The 22,579-nt window shown below is 42.6% G+C and overlaps 1 protein-coding gene across 1 annotated transcript in view; it reads right to left on the bottom strand.

Annotated features, from left to right (window-relative positions):
* Positions 1 to 2,060: 2,060 nt before the first annotated feature.
* The window catches only part of SLC4A3 (solute carrier family 4 member 3), a 69,673-nt gene continuing 49,154 nt past the window's right edge, over positions 2,061 to 22,579 (bottom strand). Inside the window, exons 12-23 of the mRNA XM_042443881.1 lie at positions 21,908 to 22,092; positions 18,353 to 18,569; positions 17,840 to 18,064; positions 16,228 to 16,376; positions 12,059 to 12,253; positions 11,651 to 11,857; positions 9,696 to 9,785; positions 8,113 to 8,279; positions 6,760 to 7,013; positions 6,215 to 6,384; positions 5,757 to 5,930; positions 2,061 to 4,453 (exon numbers count right to left, since the gene is read on the bottom strand). Of these exons, the coding sequence (XP_042299815.1) occupies positions 4,376 to 4,453; positions 5,757 to 5,930; positions 6,215 to 6,384; positions 6,760 to 7,013; positions 8,113 to 8,279; positions 9,696 to 9,785; positions 11,651 to 11,857; positions 12,059 to 12,253; positions 16,228 to 16,376; positions 17,840 to 18,064; positions 18,353 to 18,569; positions 21,908 to 22,092 (2,111 nt within the window). The 3' untranslated portion in view covers positions 2,061 to 4,375. The remainder of the gene's footprint in view (positions 4,454 to 5,756; positions 5,931 to 6,214; positions 6,385 to 6,759; positions 7,014 to 8,112; positions 8,280 to 9,695; positions 9,786 to 11,650; positions 11,858 to 12,058; positions 12,254 to 16,227; positions 16,377 to 17,839; positions 18,065 to 18,352; positions 18,570 to 21,907; positions 22,093 to 22,579) is intronic.

Raw genomic sequence — 22,579 nt, 5'->3', positions numbered from 1 at the left:
AACTGAATTAGTTCACAAGTATTAAGTACAATTTCATTGACAACCATCCATTTTTATTCTTTGGAAAAGTAGTGAGTTCTAGCCATGGCCATTATAAGCAAGAAGTAACTCAACTCTTGGGAGTTACTACAAAAATAACCATTTACTGGAGCAATTCAAGATAGGTTATTTTAAAGCTCTGAATGGAATGTTTCCTAATCAACCTATATTAAATCTCATATGGGCTACAGATTTAATACTTGACTTTAGACAAGCTATCACCATCATGAGTGCTAGCCTTCCTGTTCTGCCTTGGTCTGTAATATGGTGGCAGCTGTTTTTCTATGCCTTCAAGCCATTTCTGACTTATGGCAACTTAAAGGTGACCCTATCATGAGGTTTTCTTGGCAGAATTTGTTCAGAGGGGGGTTTCCCCTTGCCTTCCTCTGAGGCTGAGAAATTATGACTTGCCCAAGGTCATGCAGCTGGCTTCCATGCCCAAGCGGGGATTCAAACCTTGGGCTCCTAATGTCCTAGTCCAACACTCAAACCACTAAACCATGCTGGCTCTCAGAATTGAGGTAACAATATTAATTTACCTTACAGGGCTATTGTAAAGAGCCCCTTCATACTATAATTATAGTGTTATTATCCCACTTTAATTGCCATGATTTTGTCCTATGGAATCCTGGGATTTGCAGTCTATTGAGCCGCTAGAGTGCTCTGCCTGAGAATTCTGAATGCTTCTTCCTCAACTGCAAATTCCAGGATTCCATCAGACAGAACCATAAAAGGACATAAAAGGAGAATAATATTACTATAAGTGCACAGGGTGAATAAATCCTAAGATTATCAGGGAGTGGGGAACCCTCTCAACAGAGTTTCTAATTCTAAAGAAGTGAAATTTACTAGGGACCAGAGCAACACTCTTTCTATTACAGCATAGACAGATGCTTGAACCAAATCTGCATAGTGAATTTGTTCTTGAAAGCATTTATGAAAGTTGGAAGGGGGATTTTTGTTTATTTGTTTAGGATAGAACAACTTCATAGGACAAAGCCAAGCAGGCTAGTCCTAGGGAAAAGCAGCTTCCATAGAGGATGGATGGGTGAAACAGTTCCAGACAGTTCATTTGTGCCTCTTTTTTGCTGCAATTCCTACTGCCAAGCTACTTCATTCTCACTTGTAGGATTCCAGGCATGTGTTTTGCTCCTGCTTCCTAACTTCTCAACCTTTAGATTGTAAGCCTGAGAACTATCAAAGTAACCATTTGTAAGCCACTCTGGGAGTCTTTTGGATGAACAGCAGGACATATATACTCTAAGTAATTAAATTAAAAGCGACCAGCACTGTTCTGCTACATTCATGCACTGTAGTGTATAGTTTTACCTTAAATACAATTCAGTTTGCGGGGTGATTTGATATTATATTTTGCCTCAGTAGAGTGAACTTGTATTTTCTATTTGATCTGATTTTACAGTGTCTTTATTTTATAAGTCCTTGGTGTATTGTGCCTAACCCAACTGTTTTGTGTATTGGCTCACATTAATTTCTTTGCACAGGACCATAGCTTAGTAAAAGAGCTCACTTTCAGTATAGATCCAATCTTTAAAATCTCTAATTAAGATTTCAGGTACCAGACCCTGAAGTGAAACCTCAGAGAAGGACTGCCAGCCAGAAGAGACTCTGTATAATGTAGCATCATTTGTTTGGTTCAGTATAATGTAGCATCATTTGTTAATATGCTAGTCTGGGGTTTAAGGAACATAAGTCCTTCCAAGGGTTGTTATGGTGGCACATGGATTCTTAGTTGCAATTTCTACAGATAAATCCTAACAAAGTGTGCTGCATGCCTTGCTAATGCCTTTCTATTGAAATCATAGTTAAGAAATAGTTGTTATTATGTGCCTTCAAGTCACTTCCGAGTTACAGAGACCGTAAGGCAAACCTATATACATGCATCAGATTGGGAAGGCACCCATTTTGTGCCTATGATTGCTTTTGCAGACCTATTCCTTTGCTGAACTGACACTCTCTGAAATGCAGAACATGACCCAAGCACAGCATTCCACTGAAGAGTTTATTGGTGCAACCATATCCATTCCTATTACATTCAGATGAGTTTCAATACACAGGCAGAGTACTCTGCACTAAGAGTTCAGGTTTCTTATCCTGGCTACACAGGGCACAATGGAGGTCACTGTCTGTGGGTGGGGCAGGCTGGCAGCCAGCTGGGAATGAGTAGAGGAATACATGTGGCCTCATAACTATCCAGCCATCTGCAGGCAGCCCCTGAGGTAGGTGGGGAGGGACAGCCTCCATTTCATGACAGGGAGTGGGCACCAGAGTAGTGCCATGAGCCAGACTCAATGCCTGGCTGTGAAGGGAGTCATGTCTGGCACTTTTGCACACCCCATTATTCCACATTCATAATCTAATAGAACACATTTACAGAACAGGACTTCACTGCTGACTAGAGTCCCCATGTGATGATCCAGTGGGAAAACAGCTCCTCTTTGGACTCTTGCACTGAACTCCAGCTGCATGGTATTTGTGCAAGTGCTTAGCCTTATGAAGCACACCAGGTGTGCCCTATCCATAACTGAATGCATGCCACTCACCAGTGAGAAGCAAGGGGGCAGGGTATTCTGTTTCTAAAAATTCAGATTTAGTGACTAAAGAAAATACATATGTTGTGCTACTTATAGACCTATCTTGTAATCTGAATTTTCTTTATATAGCAGTTGAATGAAAAGAAGGGTAAAGCAGAGTACATCAGAGTAGAGCTGTTGAGGAAGAAAGAGTGGATTTTAAAAGCAGACAAAGTCCAGGAACATGATGTCATTGACTTTGACTGTCAAAGGACAAATGAAGAAAAGCTTCATATTGTGCAATGGTTCAGAGCCACAAGAGCAGCTCTCCTTACAAATATCTCATTCCAATCATTAAGGCTGGGCCATGGTTGGCCTTTCTGGAGACTTGGCCATAGTGGGAGGTCTTGCCCCAAGTGGAGCCCCTATAAGGTAAAGAATAAAATAAGGATTGCAATGACCATGCTAAGGTTGAATAACAGAGCAGGAACTTTGGAAAGGAGGCTAGACCAAGCAACAAGGTGGAACTGGAAATACTGAAGAACCTGGAGTCCAAAGTAGGCAATACAAGAATTTCTGTTTTTTTGGACCAGGCTCCAAATAATAAAGATTAACATGGTATTGTTTATACCTGCCTTGGCCACTATTGGGGCTCCTTGCTCACTATTAATGATATAGGGAATTCCTGTTTCCTGCTGTGCCTGAAGAAAAATCTGAATCTTATATTCTAGTCCAGACTAGGTCCCAGGCTTCATTCCTATGGTCTCTGTTTCTATAACTGAATTTCTTAACACTCTTTGTCAAAGGCTAGAGGAGAAAATACAATGAGAGTGGTGTCAAATCTTTGTGATTATTTCCTGACCATAAGAGCAAAGTAATGCAGTCCCCATTCAGTCACTGGGTTACCTTGTTCCTGGTATCCAGGTTATTTTGGCAAGTTTTGCCTACACTTTCCCTCTTCCTATGTGAGTGAAGATCTCCTTCATACACCCATGTCTACTCTCTGGCAACCTTTATGGCTGCCTTGAGAGATAAGGAGAAGAGGCATAGCATTATGCATGAGGAGATACTTGTACACATTAATATTGCACAAATACCCATGCCATGCTTATCTGGTCCAGAAGGCCTGTTCATACACACACTATAGCTTGTAGTTTTCAGCACTCCTGACAGCCATTCCAGAAATTGAAAAGATCAGATAACCCAGCTAAGAGCAAGATAACCCAGCTAAGAGCATCATGCAGAACAACAGATGGACCACAGGCTGTTGAAGGTTTATGGTCACAGTCATGGGATGAAAAGGCTATGGGTCAACATGGAGACACTAGTTTTACCCCAGGAATCTGCTAGCTCTGCATGAACACCATTGAGTCTGGCATTTCTGACAGGGCCTACTTGGTTTATATTTGCTGGCATGATGCTGTTTGCCCCTTAGCAAAGCACCAGCCTGCTGTCTTCTGAAAAAAGAAGGTTAATGACAGCTGGATAAGGTACCTACTTTGGCCTATTGAAATCAGAGCATCAACACCAGCAAGGTCTGTTTGGAGAGGAATGTGGATCATAGTGCCTGAACACATCTTATATGTCTATTCATAGTAAGGCAGCATCTTTTGCTCTGACTGGTACCAGTACTCTTTGTGGCATGGAGCTTCCTGAAGGGCTGTGACACAGTTGTCAGTTGGTCCAGACTCATGATCAGTTCAAAGCCACTTCTGATTTGTTGTCATTCAAGGAGAGCATGGAGAACAGTGGCCTGTCCCATGAATCCAGGGGTGAACGAAGGCCAGTAGATAAGGCTACATTGCTCATACAGGCATGTGAAGTTCATTGTACTCATCCCGCCCATCTTCATCAAAGTTTGGTGCTGCATCTTCTGAGTCCAGCTGCATATGGAATGAAAGGACAGAAGAGAAGAACAGTAAGAGCAGATTGGCAATAGAACCAATTGCCTAGAGAGGTTGTTTGGGTCTCCTTCTAAGGCTGGACAGCTACCTGCTGGGGGTGCTTTAGCTGGAAATCCTGCACTGAGCAGGAAGCTGGACTTTATGGCTCATGAGGCCCCTTCTAACTCTATGACTCTACAGCTGGGCATCTCTGTTACACTGCAGAGGCATCAGGGTACAGTGAGACCAAAAACAGTTTCTTGTATCTTGAGAACTGCATAATGTGCGCCCAAAAAAAGATTTGCTGCTATTCTGGTTCACTACAGATAGAGGCAACAAAATAGGTTGCTATCATATTTCAAATATGTAGTATAATGTCCTAAGCCTGTGTTACCCATGCTGCTCCATATAAATTTTGGTATAAATGATAACCCTTAATGACCCCTAGATGAACTCTAATAGCCTGTCCACCATTGCCAGCAAGGCATGAGGACATGTACACACACCCCTGAGGGGCACCCACATCATCATATCTAAGGAGTCGCATAAAAGGATTATCATAGGACCAGGAAGAGCAAAAGTTTGCCTTGCCTGAGGCTCTTACCCCCTCCCAGGGTCTGTTGTCCGAGCAGCTTAAGACCACTAAGACAATCAGACAGGGACATCCAGGTGAAAAGAAAGTAATTAAACACCTTTGTTCTCACCATCAAGCACCTTTGCCAGAAGCAAGATTTTGCCTATAAATACTCCCAGATTTGCCTGTTCACTGGGCCAGTCTGGATTTCAGGGGGAAGCTCTGTCCCCTTGAACCCTGACCTGGCTCCTGACTCCTGACTCCTGGCCAGTCATTCCATGGCTGAGCCTCATGCCATCCTCATCATATTCCATTTGGATTCCTGGAGGGAGTCTACATTCTGGTACGTATCACCCCAGTGATGCCTAAAATCCTATTCCATGCTAACTTATGCTTTTCCTGAGCCTTGTATGTGTGTATGCTAGTGAATCGTATGTGTTTTCCCCCTTATAAATAAATAGGTTATTAATTCTAGAAGTCTGTCTCAATTCCATTTATTGGGATCCCCTGGTCTACTCCGTATACATATCGGGAGACGATTCTGCAAGGGCCGTCATAGCAGGCCCTCCTCTTGCAATATTTGAGCTAATAACAATAATAATAAAATTCCTCCAAACGGACCCTTGGCTACACCTGAGATAATGTTAAACTGGCCAAATAGTGGCACACTTTAGGCCACTGACTGAAGGAGTACTAAGTTTTCCTGCTACAGCAATGGGATTTGCTTACCGCTTTAAGTTCTCTTTCATGGAAAAAGCGTGGCAGTAGGAATCGTCGTAGGGGAACAGTCATGATCAGGACAAATGGGAATGCCAGTGATGCTGCTGTGGATTTCACCACCCACAGCAGCACGATGCAGGCTAGCTGAATGCATGTGAAGAGGTTCATTCGCCATGTCTTGACCTGGGGGCAAGTCAACCACATCATGCACATTTTACTGGCAGATCTTTTTAGCACTTGGCAAAATACCACACCTTCAATGCAATATCATGTTCTGTTCTACAGAAGGGCTGTCTCTCATAAAGAAGATGGGATACCGGCAGCAAGTGCTTTCTTCCTTCCCACATCTGATCAGCTGCCTCTGTATGGTCTCACTCCTGCAGCCACATTTCTATTTGCAGATATTCTTCAATGTGATATACACAAATGTGTCCCTTCATATCCTTCAATTTCCTCAACATACCTACCTTGACAACGTAGACATGATCTGGATGGTGCTTGGATGGCATGAAGATAAGGAGGAGCCGCTCATAGAGTTGGATGCCAGTCAATGATGTCACCCCCATATATAGGAAAATCCCAAACAACACAGCCAGTGGGATCTGGCGCAATACATTCCCCATGACAATGGACAGGCCTGTAAGAGCATGACACAGTGTTTCATTCTCTTTCTCACAAACAAATGTATCCATGCTTCATGTTAAAAAGTGTGAGACAATGGCTGTCACTGCCACACATGCTCATGCCTGTGAATATATGGGGCAGTGTCTGGCATTCTAATAGATACATGCAGTAGATGCATGGTTTTGGAAGGAAGAAAAAGATCTGCTGGGATTATTCTAGAGTTACAAATCCCATCTGCTCATGAGCCCCAACACCCTCCCCTGCACACAATACTTCACACATAGAGATAGTCATCACACTATTGCCTACAAAACAAGTCCAAGCACTTCAGTCCAATGAGCTGAGATACCACCACCCCATAACCCCAACTCCTCTGTATGGATCTCACCAACAAGGCCAGCGATGAGCACTCCTGTCACGCGCTGCTCCTTCACTTCCTCAATCTTTGGCTTCTCACCAGGTGCAATGGCCTTGCTCATAACAGTAAGAGCGTTGACATGGGTGATGGAGCGGACAGTGGCAGCTGTGAGCCAAGGCAGCCCAAACAGGGCACAGAGCCCTCCCATTGTACCAATAAGCAGCAAATCGAGGTGGAAACCTGAACCCTTTGTCAGCTTCCGTTCCTTCTTGCTGACAATCAGACTGCAAAACAGGCGTAGGCAGAATACAAGTGAAGTTTAAGGACCAGTCTAACACCCTTTGCTTCTAGTAACAGGAATCATGGTATAGGAAAGACATATTTTGATCCCCCACCCCACCTCCACAAGCAGCTGCTCTTTCTAGTTGAACATTTGAAAGAAAAAGAGGGCATGTGGGAAAGAGAATACGCAAAACAAACAACATATATTGTGCTGTTAGAATAGCTTGCATGTTATGCAAATGGCAATCATGAAAGCAGAGAGTAGCCTCCTTGTTCAATGAGACCAGTAGTGACAAAACATATGCGTGCACACACACACACACACACACTAACCCTAGTTTTGTAATCACTTATCACACACCCTCAAAAGAATTTGTTCACTCCTGGAATGAGTTGTGCATTTCCCACTAAGAAGATTGGTTTTGGAGTCCTTATTAGCATCATGGCCAAACCTTAGCAGATAGATGTCCAGTGCCATGAAAGGTTAACTTGTATTAGTGACATTGTTTTCATAGTTTTTTTGTATTAGCTTGGCAGTTTTAGACTGAGAAGAGAGATGAAGGCTGAGAATGAATAGGGGAGTGAATTTTCATCTGTTGCTAATCTACATGTACAGTTCTCATAGCTATGCTGGGGGAGAGATGGGTCAATGCTTGTGCACTTTGAGTTGCTTGTTTCTGAACTATGTAACCCATCTTCCAATGGTCTTGCACCTCAGTCCAGAGGCTTCATTTTTCCAATGATAGGGAATTTGATCACTGGCTGGGTATAGTCCTGTGTAGAATTAATTTGAGGCCCAATTCTACCACTGGCTTTGAGGGGATGCTGGATACATCAGAGAAAAAGCTGGAATCCTTCTCTGCTGTGTAACTTCTGGTGGATTATATCTTATAGTAGTAATGTGTATCACTATTCAGCACTGAAAGAATTCTTGGGGAGGCCCAGAACTACACCCAGTTCCAGCACAGGAGACTCCACTTGATTCCAACTTCCTATCTCCATTCATTGTTTCTAGTTTTATTTACCTAGTGCAGCTATTTACATTTACTAAACACCCACACAAGGACCCTGTACACTATGGTATGGAAACCTGAAACTTACGTGGTGATTTGGGTTTCCATAAAGATAAGGATGAAGACCAGCAGTGCAGGGATGGCAGAAGCAAACATCATCCACATGGGGAAAGCCTGCTTGCTACCTAAAGGATGGATGAACCAGCCACGCTTGTCTGGAGTTGTGACCGACAGCACTGAGGGAACATTCAATTTCTGTGGTAAGAAATGCCACAAAATAGAGAGGAAAAGACATAAAATCCTTGTTCTGTTCATGGAATATAGTATACTTACACTCAGATTTCCCACTTTAAATAAAAACCTCAGGCTTGTATATGCCCCCACAGAATATTCACATAATTTAATCTGAAGGTTACTCCCTAGGTTCACAATGGCAGCCAAACTTGGCTGAAGAGTAAGATACAAATATAACAAATTCTGAAAGTTCTCTCAGTCTAATACTAGGCAGACAGCTTCCTGTACCTATCACTGAATTCATTAGCTAGAAATGGTCTAAGCCACTGGTGGTGTACCTATGGCACACATGCCAGAGGGGGCACTCAAGAGCCTTCTCTGTGGGCACGCATGCTGTTGCCCCAACATTGCACCACATTGGCTTTTTGTTGTTCTGTGCCTACAAGTCATTTCTGACTTATGGCGACTCTAAGGCAACTCTATTATGGTCACCTGCCATGTCTTTTTTGTGGCACCACAATGATCTGGATCTTCAGTAGTGAGAACTCACTACCAGAGAGATTCGGATCACATGGAAAGTTATTTTGGAAATGGAGGTGCCTTGGAAAATTCAAAATTGTTTCGAAAATGATCTGATGCCTTGGAAACGTCCACTGTCTCTTCCTTCTTCCTCCTCTTTCTTTCCACCCCTGCCACTGTTGTGCTGCATCCTCCTTGTCCTCCTTTCTCCTCCCTCCTCTTCCTCTCCTTCTTCTCCCCCCTCCATCCCATCCTACCTCCCTCTTCTTCCTCCTCTTCCCCCCCCCCCCCCCCATTGCTAGCATGTAAAACCTCTGCACTATAATATTACATTTCCCCCTGGTTCATTCCTGGTTTAAAAATAAAGTAAAACTAGTTTTAAATATTCAAGTGGCCAATCCTACATATTTTCTTGTTGGTTTCAACAAAGGCCCTACATACCCATGTAGTTGCTAGCCTTAAGCAGCACCCTATCTCGTAGTTACGGAACAGAAGAAACCCCACACTGAAATTATTCTGACAAAACTAGCAAACGTAGTGACAAATTCCAGCTCTTAGCTTCTGCCCATACAAAAGAAGTGCCCTGTTCCAACACAACTGCTGTAAATATCCAGAATCCTAGGGCATCTTTACACCTCATGCTGCTCTTAGGTGACATGACATTGCAGAAAAGATCCAGTTAAAGGAAGATGACCACATGATTTACAGCATAAGCCAAACCTTATTTGTTTTCTATTTGTAAGCCTTTATTTTAAAAAAAAATTCTTAATTTTTTTCTTGTGAATTTTACAATGATTAAGATGTTACAAATTTTAGCATTTACCACCAAAACAGCAGGCTCAGGTCAAAACTCAAAGAAAAACATATGTCCCTCCATCCCCCACCAAATGGTGCAGGATTGGGAAATGCAGCACCTACCTGTGTATACGTATCAGTGATGGTGTAGTCTACCAGAACCATGACAAGGATGGAGATAGGGATTCCAAAATCTCCAATTATTCGCCGTGCCTACAGAGCAAACATAAGAAATAAAATGAATGTGGGGCAGGCTCTCAGCCCATTTCATCCTGTAAATAATTGCTGACCATGAGCACACAGGATGAGTTTGCCTGAAAATGCTGTGGGGTATTCTGGTATAATTGTCTATCTTGAAGATACTGGACAGTTTTCTAACATTCTCTTTCTATATTGCAGTATCATCCCTGAGGGTCCCCTGGTCACCTCATAGGTTTCTTCACATGGAAATGTTGGGCCAGATTCCAAAATATCTCTGGAGAACTCTGGCACATCCTCTAGACTAACATGACAACTGAGCCTCAGAATTCCTGTAAAGACAAGCTGAATTTCACCTGAGAGGAAGGAGTTTTGTCTCCCTAGCAGTGGTCCTTATCATACCACACCATTATATCATCATGGCAGCGGTAAGATCCAGTTTTTGTCTCATCCTTATTAGATGATGCCATGGTTCTTCCAGTGCTGTTGTGTTGTACAGTTGTTGGGAATGTAATTTTTTTCATGCTGAAAATAACCCATTAATGACCCTCTTTTCATTTAAGATTCACTAGTCAGTCTGAGAGCAGATGTCTCATCTCACTTTATTGTGAGAAACGCCTAGTGTGTTCAGTATGGGTTTGGTCTGGTTGTCCCTCCCTTGGGGATTCCCAAGGAAACCTTCAACAGGAAAATCTCAGACTACTTCTGCTGCTTGAGTGCTGAGGATAACACTTCCCAAGGGATTAGCTATGTTTTCTGTGGTCTATGCTCTTCACGTTGTTTTCAGATTTTTCTATTTTTTAAAAAAATACAAATGGTTTGCTGTTATAGTGCAATAACACTGAAATTCTGGCCTCTTGACCACTGAAAGACACTATTCTGAAAGCTTTACATTGCTGGGATGTTTCCAAATATTTTTCCACCATTATTTTGTTGCCTCACACCCTACAACGTTACCACCATAGCATTACTTAAAAAAAATTAAGGTAATAGTGTAATAGTGCAATGGTATCATGCTGTAATAGCATTATTATGGCTTACAGAGTACAAATGAAGTGTACTGTATTTTAAACAGGACAGCTTGAAACAACTACCATGATAAGCACTTCAGTTATTTCATAGCAGAAATACATCAAAAATGGCAGGAGATGGTGTGGTTCTTTTCTTTTCCTCTGTCACCATTCACAATGTGAGATCTGGGCAGTGATGGGTGCATTGACATGATGTTGTGCCGTAATTGTGTTATACTAAAGTTTAATAAATACAAGTGAAGCAGGTTCAAACAGGACAACCTGAAACAACTGACTAGTGTGATAAACATATTTGTTTTTCATAAGAAAAAGCCATCAAAATGTGGGGGCTTGTGAGGTATGTTTCTCTTCCTCTTTCATCTCTCACAATGCAAGATCTGGGCACTGATGGGTGTACTGTAATGGTGTTGTCCTATAATAGCAATATTGTGTCTATTTTAAAAATATATGTATTGTGAAGCAAACCAATCATGAAGCACAAGATGGAGCAAATGAGGTGGTGATAATGGCATTAGTGCAGATGAAAAAACTGTGCAAATGTGGCAAGGGTGCACACACAGTGTCAACAATCAGCTATAGCTGCAAATACAGCTGAAGTATTTTTCAAATTATATAAACCAGCATAACAGCACAGTGTGATAGGGACAAATGTCTATATATGGCCAGTGTATATATTACCAAAAACTATATAGGAAAGGGCATCAGAAGCATATACTGTATCCACTTTCCATTATCTTTGATTACTCTGAAGGCCACTCTCCCTTCATTTCACTGGATGTGTAGAATGGAAAGGAGAGACAACCCATATGAAATGGTTTTATGGGGAAAGCCAATGCATCTTAAGCTCACCTTTCCTGCTAGAAATCGGCTATTCTTAAACTTGCGCATGAAGAAGGCAATGAAGAAGGTCCCCAGCATGAGGATGAGGGACAGCAAAGCAGTGTTGGGCTGCATCTGGGTGTCAAGGGCCATAGAATCAGCAGACAGTGTGCTGGCATTCAGACGACTTTGAAGATATGGCGGGTAGAACCTCAGCAGTGGGTGCTCTGTGAATACCTGGGAACATCATGTAAGGAAAGAGGGCACTTACAGGGCAGGCAGAGGAGCTGTTAATCCTTCCTATTTGGGGACAGCACGGGAGGAAGTAATCAATATCTGCTCAAAAGCCACAGACCACAGTTTTATACAGTTGGCATAGAAATTATTCCAGAAGCCAGATAAGACAGATCTAGGGCACATTCTTGGAGAAAGGCTCACCTTGTAAAGCTTGTAGAATGTTTCATAAATGAAGATGAGGGAGATGAGAAAGGCAAAGATCTCCTGGGTGAACGGTGAGATGTAGCGTACCAGAAAACTGCCCTCAGCGGCCACAATGATGACAATGAAGACGATGAGCCAGAAGCCAATCCACACACGACCGGTCAGATACTCAATGTCCTGGCTCTGGCAGAACTGGTTAAAAAATAATAATTGGGGAGCGGGGTCAGAGAAGAATGTTGTCCTTAGCAGATTTTTATTCCCTCCATATTTCAACTTTTCAGCCTAGTTTGCAGTGCAAGCTTGCACAATGTGGAAGCCTTTCCTATATAGTCTAGGTCTACTAGACTTTCTGGCCTACTAGAAGTTTGACATGCTTCTTAAATTTGTAGTCCTCAGATTATGACAAAAAATTGGAGATTTAAAAAAAAGCAAACACATGGGTGGCATTTCCATGGGCAGCATTAGGTTTATTGAGCTATTAAGCTATAGAAGCATTATGAACCTTTTTTCATGCTCATATGGGAAGAGCCAAGCAACATGGGAGGGGGGGAGGGGGGAATCATCAGACTTCATCCTCATTCTTGGCAACATCCATTGTCCTGTCTAATCAGGTTGTTCTGAGACACATTTTGTCAGCCCACCATTCCATTCATATAGACTGTGTTGCATCCCAGCCGTCATACATGTTAGTAATTGATGAGAGTCTTTACCACCATAGTTACCAGATCTGTTTGAAGTCCCTAAGGGACTCACCGTGGGCAAATTCCTATGTAGGCAAAGACTATAAAGTGCCCACAACAGCAGAAACAGTAGCAGCATTAGCTAAGAACCATTCTTTCAGTTCATTATTAGAGAGTCAGACAGATAGTGCATCTTTGGCAAAAGGCATACAGCCATCCTACATCACTGATTGAGAACAACAATACTGTTCTTTGGAGCAACCCTCTCTTGTCCAGACATTAGGTTTTCTGAAGCAGGGATAATGCACATTGATTATACCTACAGGCTTCAGAAGACTAGAAGATTATTTAGTAGTGATTTGTTGACCAGTGAGAGAAGGCTCCCCACAGTATGGAATTATTTCTAGCCATGAGGTTGCTTGTCTGCATGTTCCCTAAGTAGCATAGTAGCCTATGTGATCAGAATGTAAATAGAAAATAGTAGAAAGCTATTTGTGAGAAGCGACTCCTTCCCACGTTATTTCAACTCTTCATTTCCAGGTGACTCCAATAAGTTAAAATCCATTTCAACATGTGAGAATCATATCATGCAGTTTCTCACAAAGTTCTGCTCAGATAGGATTGCCATATTTCACTTCCTCAAATCTGGGCATCTAATTTGCATATCATGCAAACAGAGCACTTAATTGTTGCATTTCCCCCCTATGTTTCAACTTTTATAGCATTTTTTACAGTTACAATTAATGTGGGAGAACCAATCTATTATTTAATATGCTAGACATGGAACAAGGAGAACTAAGTTCAAATCTCTGCTTGGTCATGTAATGCATCATGTGATTTTGGGCTAGAACTACCTCTCGGCAAACCTGCCTTGCAGGGATGCTGTAGCAAAAAGCTCCAGATTCACAAAAATACCATAGCAAGCTCATGAGAGTGAGCACCATCTGACTCAAAGGATAAAATGCAGAGGAAATAAGGAAAAACAGAAGTGACTGAAAGGAAAAAGCACAGTCTGGTTTTCTTCAGAGATACAGAATGAATACATTATTATAATGAGAAAACAATCTGCCTTCACCCATCAGAATTTTCATCCAAGTGTATATGCTAAGCAGTTCATCTATGCAAGAATATCTATTTTCCCACCCAACTGTTGTTTGTTAATACTGCTTAAGATAATAATTGTCTGTAGTTTTTATATTCCCATCCCTTCTTATCTAACTAAATATATCCTCCCTCCCTATATGTATAAAAATATCTGTCAGCTGAAGCAATTTGTTATGCATCTAATAAGTGGGCTGTAGTCTGCAAAAGCTTAAGCCAAATAAAATGTGTTTGTCATTAAGGGACGACAGTAATGGGCACATAATTGAGCCAGCAGTTTTTGCTACAAAAGACTAAAACCACTACCCCCTTGAAAACATTGAGATGTATTTCTTGGTAATAAGTGCCAGTCAATTGAGGCAGATGTGTACACTCTTCCCTTAACCCCATCCTTGTACTTCTCCTCAGAATAAATCCTTTCTGCATCTCCATTCTTGTTTCTGCTGTTTTGTATCTCTGATAGCGTTTACACTGTAGAGGTAAATGGTCTTCTGCTCTTATGCACATTTAACTTAGGGCCCATTCACATTACAAAAAAAATCGGTTCTGAAACCGATTCAATCACGTGAAGTTCCTACTCACCCCGAATCTCACACAAGCGAATCCGGGGCTTGCACACCCGTTCCGTGTTAAATGGCCCCTAGCGCGGGTCTTTTGAAATCGGCGCAAATACCGTTTCTTTTTAAAAACCCCGGGTCCTGGGAATGAGAACTTTGGCCTCGATCACGATCGAGGCAAATTGAGGGAGGGATTTAGGTCAGAGGGTGGGCAAAGGGCAAGGCATTTCCTCCCCTCATCGGAGGGGAGGGGGAGGAGGAAAGAGCCCTGGGAAGAAGAGAGCAAGGGAAGGCATTCTTTAGGAGCCTCTTTTCCCTGCATCCCCTGCCCAAAGCCCTCTGTCGCTGGGCATTCCTTCCCTTGCAGGAGGAAAAAATCAGGTCATGAACGGAGCTCATGTCAGGCAACCCCCCCCCCCTTTTCAAATTCAAACAATTTTTTTTGAGCGCACATGCGCATTGTTTATATTCCAGAATGTTGCAAACAATCAATGTTACATTTTTAACAATTTTTTTTGAGCGAACATGCGCATGGTTTATATTCCAGAGGCAGATGGAGCCAGGCTTGCACTTGGATATCCTTGGATCACCTTGCTTTCTGCAGAGAGAGAAGCTACAAATGTTGCAAACAATCAATGTTACATTTTTAACAATTTTTTTTGAGCAAATATGCGAATGATTTGTCTTCTTGAGCAGATACAGCAAGGGAAGCAAAGGGAAAGCTAATGTTGCTTTTAAAAGCATTAAAAAAATGCATGGCAATCCCATCCTTTGCCTGGGACAGGGGCAGATCTGACCCAAAAGCCCACAGGTTTATAAAAAAAAAGAGAGAGAGAGAGGCATCTCTCTCCCTGCTTCAGCCGCTGAAACCCCTATGCCTGGCTCTTTAAAAAGGGAGGACACTTCCCCTGATGCCCTGCAAACGTCACCATGACGATAGCTTGATTGGCAGCGGCCACCTCGCCAGCAGACTACAGAATGCATTCGATTTCTGTCAAAATGCATTCGATTTCAATTTGTAGTGGGCACTTGCTAACGGAGCGATTCGGGGGAGGGGCATCCGGATCATCCCAGTTCCCTCCATGTCTTTTAGGCCAGTATAAATGGGGCCTTTGTAGGACTTATGTGTGAGCAAACAGTACCAAGGCCCATATCATACTCCCAAGCTACATAAATGTGGAGTCCATCAAAGAAAACTATACAGTGGCCCCCCTGTATCCATGGATTTAAGCATCCATGGTTTGAAAATATTAAAAAAAATTATGAATTCCAATAAGCAAATCTTGATTTTACCATTTTAAATAAGGGACACTATTTCACTACTCCACTGTATTTAATGGGACTTGAGCATCCATGGATTTTGGTATCCATGGGAGGTCTTGCAACCAAACCCCAGCAGATACCTCATGCCTTAAATTCTTTGGCAGACTTGTTTCTTGCAGAACAATTTGACAGAAGAGTGCCTTCACATTTTGCCCCATATCTTGCCTTCTACAACAACTAGAGACTTATTTTTTCTTTTTAAATGAAAGCTAGGAATCTGAGCCAAATGATAGTTTAAACTGGCACTGGGTAGCATGCCTCGGATCTGGGTAAAGCAAGGATATCCAGGTGATATGGCACCCCTGTATTTATGTCTTATATGAGATCTGGACAACAATCACACTGCTCAGGTAATGTGTGAATTAGGCTAAATTCAAACCATATAGAATGATGAAGGTATTAGCTGTTGGGTACACCAGAAGCAGTGTTTAGCAGTGTGGGCTACATGGGACATAAGTATTTGGAAGAAAGTGTAAAATCAAGCAGGATGTCAGTTTACAGATACCTTGTAAAAAGCTTCTTCAAAGACCAGTAGGGGCCCTGAGAAGCCAATGACAAGGAGAGGCTGAGCACTCAGCAGAGAAAAGAGTATGCCGAGCACTGATGTGGAGATGATCAGCTCTGAAACACCCATTAGGCCTTCTGTCTTTTCACCTGCAGAGAAGAAACAATGTCCTTCAGGTCCACTGAAGACTGGCAAAAATATACACACAGCTCCTCCTGATGTATGGAATACCACAGCCTTTTATCTCAGTTGCCACTGCTAATGACTCCCACCATGCGTATGTATTCCCACCATGCATATGTAGCCTGTTACCATACCTGGTTTTGATAATGGCCTGGATGAAGCCCAATAAACTGAATGCTGACAAAAAGGAGACTCTGTGGCTTGGTGGTTCTAAGGTCTGGGACACTGGCATTTTTGCACAAACACCCCTGTTACAGGTGACGGCAAAAGTTAACAAACCTTCTAGCTGTAGTGATACTGAATCCTGTGCTTCTTTCAAGCATCTCATTGGAGGTTATCTATATTGGTCATTATCAACATACCTGGATAAAAAAGGAGCCACATCTGAAAGAAGCATAGTTGTGTCCTAGGGAAAATGGTAATTGCCTTTCCCTGTTTCTGGCTGGCTACCATTTTGTCTGGATCTGCCTCTAATATGAGCAGAAATTGTAGAAGGTAAGCCTGTGGCTAGAGCTCTGTTGTCTTTTTGTCTATAATCTATACAGTATTGCATAACACCTTGCTTTCACATTTTATTTATTTAATTAATTTATATATCTTGTTTTTTGTCTATATTCTATATTGCACAGTACTTTGCTTTCACATTTTATCTATCTATCTATCTATCTATCTATCTATCTATCTATCTATCTTCTTTCTTCCACAGTGAAACTCAGAATGAAATATATGACATCCCCAAAGAGGGTCCTATTTAGGCACTGATCAAAATCAGACATGCATAACTTGACCAAAGTTGTTGCATCATGTGCCTGGACACCACACCTTTATGCTTAAAAAGAAGTAGATATACTGACATGTATGAATCTTTACAGAATAATGCAAGGAGGGAGGACTGTACTCAAGATGAATTCTTCCAAGTGTATTTAGTGTTGAAGAGGTAGATTCCCTTACATTTTTTTAAAAAAGGTATACCCTTAGCCCTCTCTAGTTACAGGCTGCTGCTCTGCTGTCTGACATATGAAGGAACCCTTTTGCTATTTGGAAGAGGCAGGTGATCATTCCAATTTTTCTTTATTTTTCTGGAAGTATAGCTTGACACTGCCTCCAGTCCTCCCCTCCCATCAAATATTTAGGGCCCTGGATCATGATTTACAGAATGGATAAGGGACATGCATAGATTTGAAAGCCCCAGAGCCAGGCAAGAGTGAAATGGGACAGAGCCAAACTAATTTGGATATAGCAAGAACCAAACCAAATCTGCTTTCTTGGGCACAGATACAAATGAACCATTCCCAGCCACTTAGCTAGTAGAAGCACAGGCAGACATTTCACTAATCCTGCTCAGTCTCTTGGGCAGCACAGGCAGAAAGATAGGAAACAGCCTGAGCAGAGAATGGGAATGGGGAGAGAAGGAGGGTGGACTTGTTACCTAGCAGTCCCCCAAAGGTGATGGCAGGAGAGAGAGCAGCGAAGTAGATGAATAGCACGGCTGCGAGGCACTGGCTGTGCAGGGCATCTCTGAGGTCACTCAGATACTTGGGGTACCTGCGCTTTATGTCCCGCACCAAACCGCCAAAGAAAATGCCGGTGCGCTTCAGAGGGTCATCCTCCTCTTCACCCTCCTCTTCCTCTTCAACTTTTACCTCACACACCTCTGTAAAGAAATGAAGAACACAGCATGAGAAGAGTGAGAAGCAGCAGGGAAAGTGGCAAATAGCAGCAACGCATCTTTGCATTAGACACCAACTTCCAGTAGGCAGTCAGGTCTAATTTCCTCTCACCTGCTTCCACTAATCTTTAAAGAAGCTGCCTTTAGCACCAACCAACTTGCAGCTTCTCTCTTATGAGCTGGCACAGAGGCCCATAAGGACTGTGTCAACCTTTACCCACCCTACCCAGGGCATGAAACAGAATCAGAAGTTACAAAAAACAGAGAAAAGACCTTTGGCTTCCTGAACGTTCCCTTCTTTGGTGGCCTTTTTCTGTTCCCGCTCTTTTCTCTTCCTCAGGAGCACTTTCTGGAAGGTGGCAATCGATTTAAGCAAATCCTTCCCTTCTACTTCTGATGGAGGGATGACGATGCTACAATCAAGAAACTCATTGATGGCATTCAGCAAGTCCTGGCGGTCATCTGCCATGTAAGCAGCTTCATGGAAACGCTGTCAGCCAATAAATGAACATGTTTAGTCAAGCAAAAAGTATCCCTTCCCTAAGGACGTGTCTACACTAGCCACTTAATCCAGAGCCAGTCTGGAGCATTACACCACAGACTGTCCCTGGACTGAGCATAGTGGTTACCACATGCACTGGGCTGGTGGATCCAGTAGGCCAGCTGGGCCAACACCACATTGGCTCCACTGGCCCATTCCACTTGGTGCTGCCTGTCATGGGCCAGGAGCTACAGAACTGGGACCTGGAGGAAGAGTCTGATGAGGAAGCTGAAAGGGACCCAGGCACATCTTCCAGACAGGGAACAGACTGCAGTTGTCCCTGCTAGCTCCCAGCTTATCCTGTGGAGGTGCAGCCTCAGACAGCAGGACAAAGGCAAGACTCAGCTGCTGATGAGGCAGAGGACCCAGCTGTTGTAGACAAAAGGCTACAAGAAAGTTGTTCAGCCAGGCTGTGGGCCAAGCAGCAACAGGGAAGCTCTGATTAGGACCAGCTGGTGTCAGGCCATTTAAGAGCTGAGTCTGCCTAAGGTTAGTGCTGGAAGCAACTCATCTGTTTCTTGGCCAGCATTCCTGTTCCTGATACCTGTTTCCAGACTCCTGTACCTCATACTTCAGACTTCCTGGATTCTTTGACCCTTGGACCGTGTCAGTGTTGATTCTTGTTGTCTCTCTTGACTCAAACTGCTTGACCAATGCTTTTCTCATAACAGACTCCTACAGGCAAGGATGTTTTCTAGCTGCTGGTAATTTACTGCCTCTGCCTGCATTATCAGTTGACGGTTTCCTTCCAGCCAGCCTGTGTAGCTGTTCGGTGAATCAGGACACTGCCTCCACTGAAGCCTCACTGGCCAAGCAGCTCCCTGTAAGAGCCTGGTCATTGCCATTGCATCTGTTGAAGTCAGAATGGGGTGGCCCCACCATGTAATCAATGAGGAGGGGGGTCACATGGGCACCTTGTTCTTACCTCAGCAGAAGTGATGGTGCTAGGCAGGCTTTACACAGAGCTCCTGCCCCTTTCCCTGCATTGCTCAGTATGGGGGATGGCATGGTTCTTGCCATGTGGATAACTGGATCAGACCAAATTGAAACCAGTCCAGCTGTACACACACACACACACACACACACACACACACACACACACACACACCAAGATCACTCTGAGGATTTTTGGAAACATCAGAGTTTTCCCCAACTTGTTTAGTTCAGGGCAAAGTTGGGCTATGAGCGAAAAAAACACAGAGCCACCCCGGAAGTAGCTGTATGTTTTGAGGACTGTTAGCACTGGCTTTAGGGTGAGGTCAGCATTTTTCACTGATGTAGACAAGCCCTAGGTCTGTCCTTCTGGATACCACTAACTGGTGAAAGCACACCAGAATCAACATGCCTCTACTGTCTATTTTCAAAGTCAGCACTGACAGCATGATCTAATCCATCATCATGGAAATAATTTGTTCCGTCTCTCCTATTTATTTGATGCCTTCACCAGCATATTTTCTTTATGTGAGCACATGATCACTGAAGATATAATTCTTGGCATTTCAATCAGAATCTTTGAAGTTAAAACTGATGGACTCTAACTCTAGTATAAGGCATGGAAATGTACATGCATCAACACAAAGGCACCATCTAGCCAGGAACGTAGCCAAGGGGAGGATCCTCCCTTCTGTTAGATACAATGAATGGTGTGCGCTGCTGTGCTGCCATGTCCAAGTCCTATTATAATGGTGGCACTTAGTCTGGACTCCCCCTTCCCAAAATCCTGGCTACGTCCCTGATCTAGTGTACAGTCTGCTTTTTCACACACTGGAACTGATGAGGTTTGTATTGAACTTTCAACTCAGATAATACTATATCTTATTACAATTATGTTTTGCCCCAGTATAGCTTTAATGAAAATATCACCCTCTTTGCTTTAAGCTAATCAAATGAGGCAATAGCTTGAGGGATGTTATCTTGGTTGTCTAAACACAAAAGTACACGAGTGTCCTTTTCTACTTGATTTCTACATGATTTCCTTTAATCTTTACATAACTACTTTTCTACATACTAAACACTGTTGACTTTCTTTGGCTTGCATCTGTTCTGCATCAAACAAAATGGAATTCACTATAAGATTAAAGATTCTCATGTGCTTTTAAAGTGACATTTTTACAGTTAACTAATTAGGACATCTACTTCAGAAGTCAATACAGGAGAGGCTACTTCAAAGTAAATGCAGTTTTAAGCAAGTGGAGGAGAACTTTCAGCAATATTGAAATATGGGGGAGCATATATGCACATATATGCATGTATACACACATGCATGCATGCACACGTGTGTATACCTACACAATGATCCTAGGTTTAGAGAATAGAGATATTAGAAATGCTTAGGAGTGTCGGTTTCTACTTGTGTAATAGTGAAGAAAAAGGAGCTGTTGTATGAGTTCTGTTTTGCCATCTGGTGCAGAAAAACATGAGAAGAGCTCTGCTGGCCAATCTAGTCCAACATTCAGTTCACACAGTAATTTGCCTCTGGGAAACCCATCAGCATGATCTTACCCAACTGCATCTTCCTGATCCTCCTTTCCAGGACTGATATACAAAGGCGTAATGATCTGGGCACTGGACGGGCTACATATCCACCATCACATGAGATATGGTGATAACCCCATCCTCAATGAATTTGTTTGATCCCTTTTTAAAGCTGTTCAAATTGGCAGTCTCCACTATCACTTAGCAGTCCATAATTCCACAGTCACAGTACAACAGTATAACTTTGCATCTGACAAGGATTCTATCTACATCTTACTCCTTTTAGGTGGTTCTACATTGTAACATACATCACAAATGTACTTTAATCTGTTTCAGAAATGTGGGGAAGCTGGTCTTTCTCACTCATCCAGTACTATGGTACATAGCACATGCACCATTTTCTCATGTCTGCCATGTAGGTATATCAGAAAGAATGGGGTGGACTGTGCATAAACCATTATCAGAGATTTACTCACAGGATGAAAAACAGATGGAGCAAGGAGGGCTCTGATACATAGAACAGTATGTAGTACAGAAACATTAGATTTTCCAGACACAGGTGTTCTCACAGTTAAAGCTGCCCTTCTGAAAAGAAGTCAGCTTTTAAATATTCCCTTTCAACATTTGGGAGTATCATAAACGGCTTGCCTTTTGAAACCCTGTCATCCTTTCTTGACACTGGGAACTTATGGTCCCACCTTTATCACCAAGGCCTTCCTGTCTTGTGCTCATTTGATTTTGTGCTATTCTTCCTTGGCAGCTACCATCTCCATCTGTTCTCTAACTCCAGCCTGAATCAACAGCAAGCTCACCTTGTCAGACATGAGTGTGGAAATGGAACGCCCAATCTCATGGTAGTCCATGTTGGACTGGCTTGGCCCCAGCAAGACAAAGATGAAGCGGACAGGAACTGGAACCTCCAGGACTGACTCCAAGAACACAGCCTCATTTAAACGGACAAAAGCCATTGTTGGCTGTTCAAGGAACTGAACACAACCTACCAGAATAAAAATAAAATAAGATGGATCAGTGTGAAAACTATCTTGGTCACAGGGGGCATATCCTAGAATTAGGAAATTGATGCATATAGACACACATGCATGGTTTTCATGACAGTGCCTTCACTACCATCTCTCTTGATAATCCAGGATAGTAGTGCTTGTATGTAACACAGGAAAAGCACCCAAGTATGAACAGTTTTAATTATTTTCTCCTAATGTTGTAGGAGAGATGAGTCCAACTGCAACTGAAAATAGAAATCTCAGTTAATAAGATAACTTTATTCTGAGCTGAAACTACCTCAACAAAGACAAGCAACAAATCCAGAAACCTCTCTAATCATCCATACCACAGGAGAGAAGAAAAAGCATCTACTTGTATCAACTTGAAGAACTGACTCTGTCAAAAATCTTTGGCAGGCCTAGAAATTCTAAGGAAGTTTCAAATAAATTCTGTAATTGAGGTATAATGGCTGATGGTCTTTA

The sequence above is a fragment of the Sceloporus undulatus genome, chromosome 1, assembly GCF_019175285.1.
Source record: "Sceloporus undulatus isolate JIND9_A2432 ecotype Alabama chromosome 1, SceUnd_v1.1, whole genome shotgun sequence".
Taxonomy (NCBI): Eukaryota; Metazoa; Chordata; class Lepidosauria; order Squamata; family Phrynosomatidae; genus Sceloporus; species Sceloporus undulatus.
This window is presented reverse-complemented; position numbering and strand designations above follow the sequence as displayed.